General features: G+C 39.1%; 2 protein-coding genes across 2 annotated transcripts; one reads left to right on the plus strand and one right to left on the minus strand.

Moving 5' to 3' along the window:
• Positions 1-767: 767 nt before the first annotated feature.
• Positions 768-2,584, minus strand: LOC6620146 (60S ribosomal protein L5). Its single transcript, XM_032725068.1, has 5 exons — positions 2,559-2,584; positions 2,476-2,504; positions 2,074-2,337; positions 1,576-2,013; positions 768-1,045 (listed from the first exon to the last, which is right to left on the minus strand). The coding sequence occupies exons 2-5, from the start codon at positions 2,476-2,478 to the stop codon at positions 851-853; spliced, it is 900 nt and encodes a 299-aa protein (XP_032580959.1). The 5' UTR covers positions 2,479-2,504; positions 2,559-2,584; the 3' UTR covers positions 768-850.
• A 3,133-nt stretch (positions 2,585-5,717) lies between these two features.
• LOC6620144 lies at positions 5,718-8,317 on the plus strand. The gene is made up of 2 exons (XM_002044316.2): positions 5,718-7,770; positions 7,824-8,317. The coding sequence occupies exons 1-2, from the start codon at positions 5,758-5,760 to the stop codon at positions 7,932-7,934; spliced, it is 2,124 nt and encodes a 707-aa protein (XP_002044352.1). The 5' UTR covers positions 5,718-5,757; the 3' UTR covers positions 7,935-8,317.
• The last annotated feature ends 2,939 nt before the right edge of the window (positions 8,318-11,256 follow it).

An 11,256-nucleotide genomic window follows, 5' to 3' on the forward strand; every position in this document is an offset into this window, starting at 1 on the left:
ATAATTTGCAAGACAAATATTAAAGTGTAAAATTAAGTTTTTAGACAGTCTGTGGGCGTTTTACTCTGCATAGTAATTGGTAAGAGCAAGAGTTTTGCGCTGTTTAGGGTTTTTAGATGGGCGGTGCCAAAATGTTTGGATTGTCGATAGAAATTGACACGACAAATAACAGTGAAACAAATTTACGAATTTCCAAGTGTGGGGGGTATGGGAGGCATTCTTGCAAAACAAACTTGCTTGTCAACAATCTGCATGCTTATTCCAAACTCTCTTGTCCATATAGTTTTAGTTCATGCGGACATGGCCAGACCGATTCGAATAGTATTCCACTTCAAGAACATATGTACTTTATAGGCTAGGAGATGCTTATTCTTATTCATATATACTATATATATATTCTTATACTATATATATATACTAAGATATACTAGATATATACTCGTCTTAATTTTCCGCTGTAATACATTGCCTACTAGAGAAATGTTCAACAGTGAATTGATAAAATAGTGTTGCACTGCGGCCGAAATCAAATCAAGTACACATGTTCCGATCTTCCCATTCTTTACCAAAATGACTATAATTTGTAATTTGTACGGAGAGAGGTGGGGTTTCTCTAGATTAAATACTGCTTCAGTGCATTCCTCACTTAAAGTAAACATATAATTATACTAGTATTGCCCTATTTCTGTCAGGATTCAGAGGATTTCTCTGCCGCACACCACAGATTAAAAAGTTAAAAAAAAAAAAAAAATCCCAAATAATGGCTGTTAATCAGTATCAATTGCTGGTGTCATTACAACTGTTTATTTATTTTTACACCAATCTAAACTGAAGCTGATGACGATCACTTTCAAGCCTCAGTTTCAGACTGCAGCTTTGCAACATAAGCTGCCTTATGAGCTGCAATCTTAGTCTTCCGTTGCTCGTTTGTGAGTTTCTTAGCATTCCACCTTTTCTTCGTAACGGCAGAAGACTTCTTAGCGGTGACCTTGTGTGTAGGGTCGTTACGAATTGCCTGGTGGGCTTTTTTGTAGATATCTTCAAGCTGCAAAACCGAAATAATGAATTAGACTTTTAATAATTGTTGAACCTAATAATTTTGAAACTAAATAATATATATGGTTATCTGGAATTAAATACACAATATTTGATGAAAAGTGTGGACCAGGTTGAAAGACGGAGCAGTGAAATATGAAATATTGGTCAGGATCGCTAACACAGTCGATACGCAATTAAAATGTTGAGAGCTCGGAAACTGAAATTCAACATACAGATGCATGACGCATATTAAGATCAGCAGGAGCAAGATCTGCTCGGCTGGTGATCCTAATCAAGGCATATTATGGTCGGAACATGCTTTTTACCGAACCTATTATTTTATTTAATTCTGCGAGTATTTGGATAATAATATGTATGAAATGTGTAACCATAACAGGAAGTGTGATCTATTGAGAGAAAAACTTCGAACATAGGTGGCAGGTTTTATGTTGTCCACTTATGGCACAGTTAGCGTTGTGTGCGAAACGCAGCTGTAATTTTTTAAGTGGACGTCTTGAAAAACTATGTTGTACTTACATCATCAGCACGAATGCCCAACTTGATGTATCGGCTAAACTGCCTTTTAAAGCTCTCCTCATCCTCCTCCTCCAAAGAGCGCATATAGTCTGCAACGTGCTGGCCAAATATATGAGCGCGATGCACATCGGCATTAAAGCTCTTGGTTTCAGCAGAGTATCCAGGAAAGCGTTTTACAGAGTGAGGTATGTTTAGACCACCATCGACTGCTCCCTTCATAGCGCCAAACACACGTGCACCAGTTGTGGTACGAGCGAGTCCAACATCCAAGAAGCATCGGAATGCCCCTGGGCCGTCATCAACAGGCTCGACGTTGAACTCCTCCCCAGTCACTTCGGTGCATCCTGCATATAGGGAGTCCAGTCCCAACTTGTTAAGAACACGGCGGGCGACCAGCAGGCCTGTGCAGTAAGCAGCAGCGTAGTTGGTCAATCCAACCTTAAATAAATATAATGGGCTATCAAGTTGAGTACGCCAGAACGCTGTGGTAAAACTAACCTGGATCCCGTATTTGGGAAGCTCATGGGAATAAGCAGCGCACACCACGCGATCACCCTCGATGCGAGCATAGGCGATCTGTACTGTGATGTCCTTGTTGGACAAACGTACAATCAAACGGTACTTAGGAGTATTGTACTTGTTCTTGTCCTGAAATGTTAGGCGCTTCCTGGCATAGTAATCGGTCTTTCCTTCGCGACGCCTTCGGAACTTGACTTGGTACCTCTTAAAGTACTGCTTGTTCTTGACTACCTTAACGAAACCCTGCAAAAAAAAAAAAACAAATGCAACCAATAAGCCAAAATATTTAGGTGCCTGGACACATTATTTTGTCGGCTCGTCCAAATAATTTATTTAAGTATTAATCTTAATGAATGAATGCTGAATGTTTGAAGCACCTACCATTTTAAATCTTGATAACAATGTAACCGCTAAAATAAAAAGATTTATTAAAATCACGTGGAGTTAAAAAATTTTACACATACCTCGCCGGAAATTGCTAGCAAAAAGAAGGAAAATAGTGCGGCCTTATTGGATCCAACCATCAAAAGTACTAAAAAATACCTTACTATAAAAATAATAAATGCCAATATAAGGCAAGACAGCGTCAAAGGCAAAGCACGACTTATGGAACACTTGGAAATAGTGTCCGCTTTAGTATTATTTATATTAGATATTTTAAAACCTTAAATAAGTTAATTGTTAACCTTTTTTCCTACCCAGCATAAGGATGTACAAACAGATTTAGGTGTAACACGAAACAAAGCAATTTTTAAAGTACGAAACAAGCGATGTGAACGGTACTAAATACGGCAGGTTTACACAGCAAAACGCATTACTCTAATATATTTACAATCCAAGTAAAAATTTCGAAAACAAATTGATAAACAGCAAACAATGTGGGTCATATTAGTATAAAATAAAAATCATGAACATGGTAATTGTTCATTAAGTCCAAATCATAGCAATACATTAGCTTTCCTCTATCTTCAAACTATATTTAATATATATATAAAATATATTAATATATATATAATATATTATTATATATATAATACATATTAATAAATATATATATATATATATATATATATATATATATATATATATATATTAAAATTATATTAATATATATTTAATTTCACTGCAATACTCATGTGAAATATTAATAATTGGATATACAAATGTTATTAAATGCTAAATTATCTACTTTATCTTCCTGAGATCACAGATATGGACGAAACAGAATTTTCAGCTACAATGACTTTACTATAATATGTACATATATCCTCTGCTGAGATATAGTACAGATATTTTACTCGTTACCCGTAGTCTACACTAGATTCAATGAAAAAAATGGAACAGGTAGAACGAAGCGTTTCCGATTTTGTAAAGTATATTAGGCATGCTCCGGTAGTCGTAACATATTTTCGATTTCGATTTGGGCAAAGTCTTTCGATTTCCTTTTTAGGTGCCCCGGTCTTCAAAAAATTGTTGTTGGCGGAATGTTTTGTAGATAGCAAACAGCCGTTTAAGCTGTTTCAGACATAAGATGGGTTAACTTCTTCACAGTTTTAATTCCGATGTTCGCAATTACTTATAACTCCACTTTGACCAGTTAAGTGAATAAATCAAACAACACTTTTGGCCTTTAAATAAATTATGAATTCTTTTACATTTTATAATAACTGCCTGTTTTGTTTTACCAACAATATGGCAGTCTTCCCGATAACTTTTTGTTGCCGACGGCGAAATTATGTTTGTCAAATTTGATTTTTTTTTTTAAATAACTAAGTGGAATAAACCTCACTGAGTAAACTATTCTTCCCCTTAGAAAAAAAGATGTGATTTGATATAAAACAGGCATTTACTATTCATTTCGGCCAGTCAAAATGCTCGTTTCACAAATTGAAAAATTCTTACGATTTCGAAAACCGGAGCACCAATTTTTCGATTTCAAATTAAAATCGTAAAATTCTTACGTATTCGAACCGGAGCATGCCCATATAATCCGTATAATTTTCACCAAGATGAAAAAATAAAAAATCATGGATAAAGCAAGAGAGATCGCTATAGTCGAGTTCCGCGATTATCACATACATCTTACTCAGCTAGTGGAAGTGAAATCGAGACACTTCAAGATTGTCAAGCCATATCGATAGAAATTTGTAACAATAATAGAATGAAAATAAACTAAAAAATTTCAAAAGTGGGCCTATTGGGCGTGGTAATACCAGGAAACTTGCGCTGCGTCTACACGACTCTGGAATCTGCATTCTTAATCCCCACTTTATGGATTTTATTGTTCCTGAGATGGCTAGATCAACTCGACAGTTGATCTTGATCATATGTATATATAATTTTTAGTTTGTTGAAATATTTTTATCTCTCAATAGTATTTACATCAAATTCCTAGCCTGAATTCAACAATATAGGCATTCAAGAGGAAGCTTCTTGTAAATGACCCGACCGGTAGCTTTGGGACGTCCGCTTTAAGCTGCAGAGAAGTGTAAATGTATAGCTTACACATTGTAGTAAATATAAGTAACATTTATAGGTTTGGAAAGATAGGTTAATTTCAATAAAGAAATATACTCCACCTAAACCTAAACAGACCGAAAAACCTAAAAGAAATATTTAACGTCTATATGAACTCTAGTAATAAATTAACGAAATATTTTAACGAAAATACTCTATTTTTCCTGTGAAATACATTTATATATAATGTGCAGTTATATATAATGCGCAAGAGTATAGCGTAATAGCTATAGCCATTTGAACCAATTCAGTCTTTCCTTGACCCTATAACATAAACACCATATTGCCCAAACCATGTTTCTCAAAATTGTGAAAGTAATAATAAAAAACTAATGTATCGATTTTAAGAAAAAAAAATGAATTTTAAAGAGCATAGCTTCTTTTTATTGACCGTCTTGACCGCAATTGCAATGAAATTTTTTGTAAAAATCGCGAATTTTTTTTTGAGGCTGTTCGAAATTGTTCGCTTTCTCATTTCGCAAACATCGACGATAATAAACCCTCCGAGTTTGATTGGCGAGAGTGTTTGTCTTGACTATTTCTGACTCTAATCAAATTGTCGCCAAATTGTCACAAAAAAAATAACTAAAACATATAAATCCTTTGGGAAAACATGTACTTGAAAAAAATGTCTTTATTTCTCTAAAAATCAACTGCAAAATGTACATTTTCTACAACCTTTAAGTGCGTTAAGCAATAAATTATGTCAGTTAGTTTTGTATTACAAGAGAACATTTTGCAAACAGTTTTGTAAATTAAGAGTTTTTCATGTACAGTCTAGACTCTGTTTATGACTCGTTCGAATAGAAAAAGGTATTTGCCATGGCAATAAGTAAAGTGGTTAAATTTAAACCGTCCCACCGAATTATCGGCTTTAAGTTTTCGTAAGGCTTTTGTACTCGTAATAGTGAGAGTAATAGCAGATAGAGTAATAATAAACCGGAAATACATGTGGCTGGATTGTTTCGGAACTGACTCTCGAAAAATGTCTTGGAAATGAGAGCCCGCGTACATCATGCCGTTAGTACCGAAAATGCTGGGATGTGCTTAGTGGGTCCTTGTTGTTACAAAAGTGAAGATTAGTTTAGGAACACCCCTTATAAATAAATAAGGTTTTACCGCTTTATAAAAGTCATAACATTAACCATGAACCCGCACAATAAGTTTGAAGATATGGTTTTAAAGCAATGGTTGATCAGGGATGACGCACTTTTCCAAGCATGTGGGTTTTGTCTAGTTGCGGCATCTGATGACCAATCGGTGTTTATCACTTGGGACAAGTATTATTTGCTAAACATACGCTTTAAGATGCCAGAGGACAGCTGCAGGATAAAAATGACTGCTGTGCGAATTCCTGTGCCCAAAAGTGATGGAGGCTATATTAGGAGTGTGCATGCTATGAGGCATAACACGATTTTGCATATGTCGAATGGGGAGTTATACAGCTTTACCTCATTTAAAGCCCTGAGTCTTATAAAATGGCTCAGTGCAGTTCGTTGTTTAGCTATAGTGGATGTGGGATTCAGCGTGATTCGAATAGAAAGTCGCCGACTGCTTCTGCAGACGTATGTTGATCTTCCTGATTGGGAAAAGGACAAGTGTACACTGCAACATACATTTGACATAACTTTTGACCAGGAGAACCTATTTCAGAGCGACTGGCAGCATAATGAATACACCTTGACAACTTTAAAAGTGACCGAAAAGGAAGAAGAGTTCGTGCGAAGTCTTTTTGGCACACACGCGGCAGAACAAAATTATGTTCACATATTCAGCATAGGTGGACATGTATTTGCGTTGGCCTATAATCTTAAAACAAGATCAGATGGTACCGGTCCTGACTATAATATCGAGCTTCTGTGCATATATGCAGCGCACGTTAAATTCATCAAATTGCTGCCAATCGAGAACCTTTGTTTGATTTTTCTCAGCTCTGGCAGTATAGACATTTGGTACACGTCCAGGCTCCTTTCTATAAAACAGCGTCAAATTTTTCACACAGGTTCTGAATGGCTGGACTACGATGCAACAAGTGGCAATGGCGACGTCTATTACACAGACGGGAACCAGCTGGTGCGACTGCGATTCAAGTACAACGCCCAGCTTGACGAGTGTTTTGTCTACACCTTGACGAAGCCAGTCTCCGGGATATACGGATGTTGTTGGATAGACCAAAAAGAAGAATTGTTCTGCCTGAGCGACAACAACACACTTTATTGCATTGCTTTCGGGATGTCCGAAATGAATGATCAAACGCTGAGAAATTCAACGCCGAGCCTTGCAACATCATCTTTAATGAGACTGCAGCACAATGCCGAAGCCTTGCAGGAATATAAAAAACATCCCGATTCAGTTAGGCAAAAATTATATAAGGAGTATAAGCAACAGCAGCTTATATCTATGATTAAAAATATCCGGAGAGTTAACGCGCCCATTAAAACGTCACTGGAATACCACCTTCAAGTACCTTTTGATATTGTCAGGGACAATGTTCTTCTGCAGGCAGCGCAGAGTCTAGATCTAGATCAAAAAAGTTCTATATACGCTGTGCTTAACGTCAGACTTATCGATAGCCGGCCCCTGTTGCAGAGGACATTTTGGAAGCTTTTGACATACTATGACAACCGCATCAACGTCCTCCTACTGCCAACAGAAATAGTTGTTAATAAAAAATGTTGCATGGTTGTAGCGTTAAGTAAAATGAAAAACGAGCATCTGCCTCATTTTAAAATGCAGCTTCTGCAACTTGTGGAACTTAATCAGCAATCGTGTGCTGTAATTTTTCAGGTGCCGGTGGAAAGTAGTGGAAATTCATTCCGAGCTATTTTCAGTAGAAGAATAGTACCTGCGAAATACACGTCGAACAATGAGCAATTGATGCAAAGGAAGCCAAATATATCAAAAATCAGGCAGGCTAGCAGTCTTCGAAGTCAATTCACTTTTTGCCATATAGCGGATCTATTTTGCAATGCCGTTTCCATTAACAATGACTATTGCAAATTGCATTTTATAGACGAAAAGTTGCACTTCCATTTAAATGGAATGCTGGAAAGTAAAGATGCTTCAGCGATTTACTATTTTAAGCAACATATTATTCTAAACTCGGATCAACTGGAACCTGCATCCAAAGAATATAACATGACCTTTCATTCAATAATGGTAAGTAAATAATTTATCTATAACCTAACATTGATCTTACAAGAAGATTTCAGAGCGACGTTGACCGATTTCGGTACCGACAATGTAACGACATTTTGGCCTGTGGAACAAATTTTGCCAATTTAAAGTCAAAATATAAAATCATTAGAAATGACATTTATTAAGAATTTTGGGTACATCGAAACTATTCAAAAATCGTTTACATTCACTTTACTGTTTTATACACCATAGTTAAATAAACTAAATCTAAGTCTAGTAATCTAAATCTGAACAACGTTCCAAGGCTTGTACGTGTGATATTTTAGACACCAGACCCAGATGCAAAGTTTGTCATTGTATAATTTTCTTTTCTGCATTTTCCCATCAGAACTAAGCCATGTGATTTTCGAGGAAATAGCGCAAACATTGTTGTTGTCTGAACTTTAGATGATAAATCAATCGACCAGCTGCAAGATAAACATGTTGTACAAGAAAAAAATAATGAGTATATATGGTTAGGTCTGAAACAAATAAAATATTCTTAATATGTTTTTACTTTACCTACGAGCAGGTTTTTATAACCAAACAGGACTGTCTTTTTTTGACTATAGTTAAAAAATGTTATACTTATACATTTAAAGTTATGCCGATTTATTTGTTTAAAAAATATTTATCGGCTGTTTATTAATTTGATTATTCACAATTTGTTGATCAACGTGTATTAAACTGAACGCATTTCTGAGCTGATCACCAAGCTGGTAATTTTAGACTAATACTGCTGCCGTCCGAACCATGATTTAGGAACCTCGCGCACTTCCGAAGAGGATGGATACCGCGGCAGACTCGGCATCGGTAGGATTGAATAACTCGGGTACGTCTGCTCTCCACGGCACGAGCACTGCGTGCGTTTTGTTGACGAGGGGCCATGCTGCGCGTAGTCGAATGTCAAACGGAGATCGAAAACGAAATGAAAAATAATGGATGATTAGTGCTAATGAACTACAACTAAGAACGAGAGGAGCGCCTATTATTGTGGAGATTCGGAAGACTCCGTCGGCAAAAGCACCACTTTTGCCACTGGACGTTTAATAACTCCACGTGCAGTACGGATATTTACTACACGGACGTTGCCGTCGGCTCCTGGGAAAACAGACTCAATTCTGCCGAGCCGCCACTCATAGAGGGCAAGTTGTCGTCCTTGATGACGACCATGTCATCGATGCGGAGATTTTTGGACGGGGCCTGCCATTTAGAACGCTTGTGGAGTTCTTTGAGGTACTCTTCTTTCCATCGCACACGGAACTGCTGATGGAGAGCCTTCAAATGCTGCCACCGACTAAGAAGGGATTTCGTTTCCCCCTTTATTTCGGGTTCCACCGTGGACATAAGGGGTCCCCCGACAAGGAAATGCCCTGGCGTCAGAGCCAGCAAATCTGTCGGATCCTCAGACATAGGAGAGAGCGGCCTGGAGTTAAGGCACGCTTCTATTTTTGCCAAGAGCGTGGAGAGCTCTTCGAACGTGTATTTTCGCGTGGCAGTGCATTTGTAAAATAGCGTCTTGAAGCTTTTTACGCCTGCTTCCCAAAGGCCTCCCATATGGGGTGCCCCCGGAGGAATAAATTGCCATAGCATCTCTTGATGGATATAGGCATTCGTCACCGACTCTTTTACGGCTTGAAGGAAATCGCGGGAAAGCAGGGTGGCAGCGCCAACAAAGGTTTTGCCATTGTCTGACTGGACTTGACGTGGACACCCTCTTCTGGATACAAAACGAGAGAAAGCGGCAAGAAACTTTTCGGTCGTTAAGTATGTAGGCTCTAAGTGGATGGCCTTGGTGGAGAAACAAACAAAAACTAACACATACCCCTTTGTAATAAGACATGCTCTTCCCGTATAGTTCTTTATATCGAACGGACCGGCGTAATCCATGCCAGTATACGTGAATGGTCGGGAGAACGATGCTCTTTCTTTGGGCAGGACACCCATCAGTTGGCTTTGCAACCGCTTTTTGTGGATCACACATACTTTGCACGAATTTACTACTGCTTTCATTAGGTTCTTAATTCTCGGAATCCAGTATTTCGACCGGATGAGGCGTACCATTAACTGGTTACCACCATGGAGAGTAATGCGATGAGTGAAATTCGCAAGGAGGCGAGAAAGCAGGCAGTTATACGGAAGAATCACTGGATGGCGTTCATTGTATTGAAGGCTTTCGGAAGCCGCCACACGGCCGCATGCCCTGATCAGTCCTTGCGGAGCTTTCTCTAGCTTGGAGAAACGTACCAACAACTCTTCAGAAGGAGCTTTTGCGAGATGGACTTTTAGAGCACGCTTCTCCTGGTCGGTCACCGGAGCGTTGTCGACCTGAGTTGGCCATTGGTTGCGTGGATTTTGCAACCAAGTCGGTCCGTGCCACCATAACTGGCTATCGGCTAGATCTTGGAGGGAAACTCCTCTACTTGCCAGGTCTGCTGGATTATGCTCAGATTGAACATGAGACCAATTCTCTGTTTTTGTGGCCTGGGCGATCTTCGTCACCCTATTGGCTACAAATGTGGTCCACAGGCACGCTGGCTTGCTTAACCATGCAAGCACTATCGTGGAGTCCGTCCAACAGTAAAGTTCGGAGTTAATCGTAGGCATCTGCGGAATGATGGCTGCAGCCATTTCGGAAAGCAATAACGCTCCGCACAGCTCCAGTCTTGGGAGCGAAACCGTTTTGACTGGTGCTACCCGGGTTTTCGCGGTTAGGAGTTGCACCATAATGGTGCTGCCCACTTCTACGCGGACATATATGGCCGCCCCATAAGCCTTTTGCTACGCATCGCAAAAGCCATGATGCTCGACCTTGAAATCTGGACGAAACGATAGCCAGAGTGGAATGCGTATCTGCTCTAACACTGAATAACTTTGGAGAAAATTAAGCCATCGCTGAAAAAGCTCATTTGGAATGTTTTCGTCCCATCCAAGCTCCTGCAGCCAAATCCCCTGCATGAAAATTTTAGCTCGAATGATAAACGGCGCTAACCAGCCTGCAGGGTCGAACAATTTGGCAATTCGGGACAGGACTTGGCGTTTTGTAAAGGACGTTTCGATAGCCAACTCTGGCGGGACGAAGGAGAATTCGTCGGAGGTTGCTTTCCAGCGAATACCGAGGGTTTTGGCAGTACTTTCTGCATCGATCTCGAGAAAATCAGTATTTAAAAGATGGTTGCTCTGAATGGCCGCTAAAACTTCCTTTTGGTTGGAAGTCCATTTCCTCAATGGAAATCCGGCGGAATTCAGAGCGTCTCGGAGCTCTTGCACCATGAGCTGAGTTTCTTCCGTGGACATGAAATTTCGAATGACATTGCTAGCTTTTGGATGGCTGAGTTCTACGTCAGCTGCTAGCTGCTGCAGTACTCGGATGGCCAGGAAAGGTGCGCAATTGACTCCAAAGGTTACTGTTTTCAATTCGAAATCTCTGATTTCCCCTCTATTGTTACGGAAAAGTATTCGCTGGAA

The sequence above is a fragment of the Drosophila sechellia genome, chromosome 2L, assembly GCF_004382195.2.
Source record: "Drosophila sechellia strain sech25 chromosome 2L, ASM438219v1, whole genome shotgun sequence".
Taxonomy (NCBI): domain Eukaryota; kingdom Metazoa; phylum Arthropoda; class Insecta; order Diptera; family Drosophilidae; genus Drosophila; species Drosophila sechellia.

Coding starts and splice junctions, on each gene's coding strand:
- LOC6620146 (XM_032725068.1), bottom strand. Junction 2,014..2,073: donor TTCCCAAATACGGGATCCAG/GTTAGTTTTACC, acceptor TATTTATTTAAG/GTTGGATTGACCAACTACGC. Junction 1,046..1,575: donor TGGGCATTCGTGCTGATGAT/GTAAGTACAACA, acceptor TCGGTTTTGCAG/CTTGAAGATATCTACAAAAA.
- LOC6620144 (XM_002044316.2), top strand. CDS start 5,758: ATGAACCCGCACAATAAGTTTGAAGATATGGTTTTAAAGCAATGGTTG. Junction 7,771..7,823: donor TGACCTTTCATTCAATAATG/GTAAGTAAATAA, acceptor AGAAGATTTCAG/AGCGACGTTGACCGATTTCG.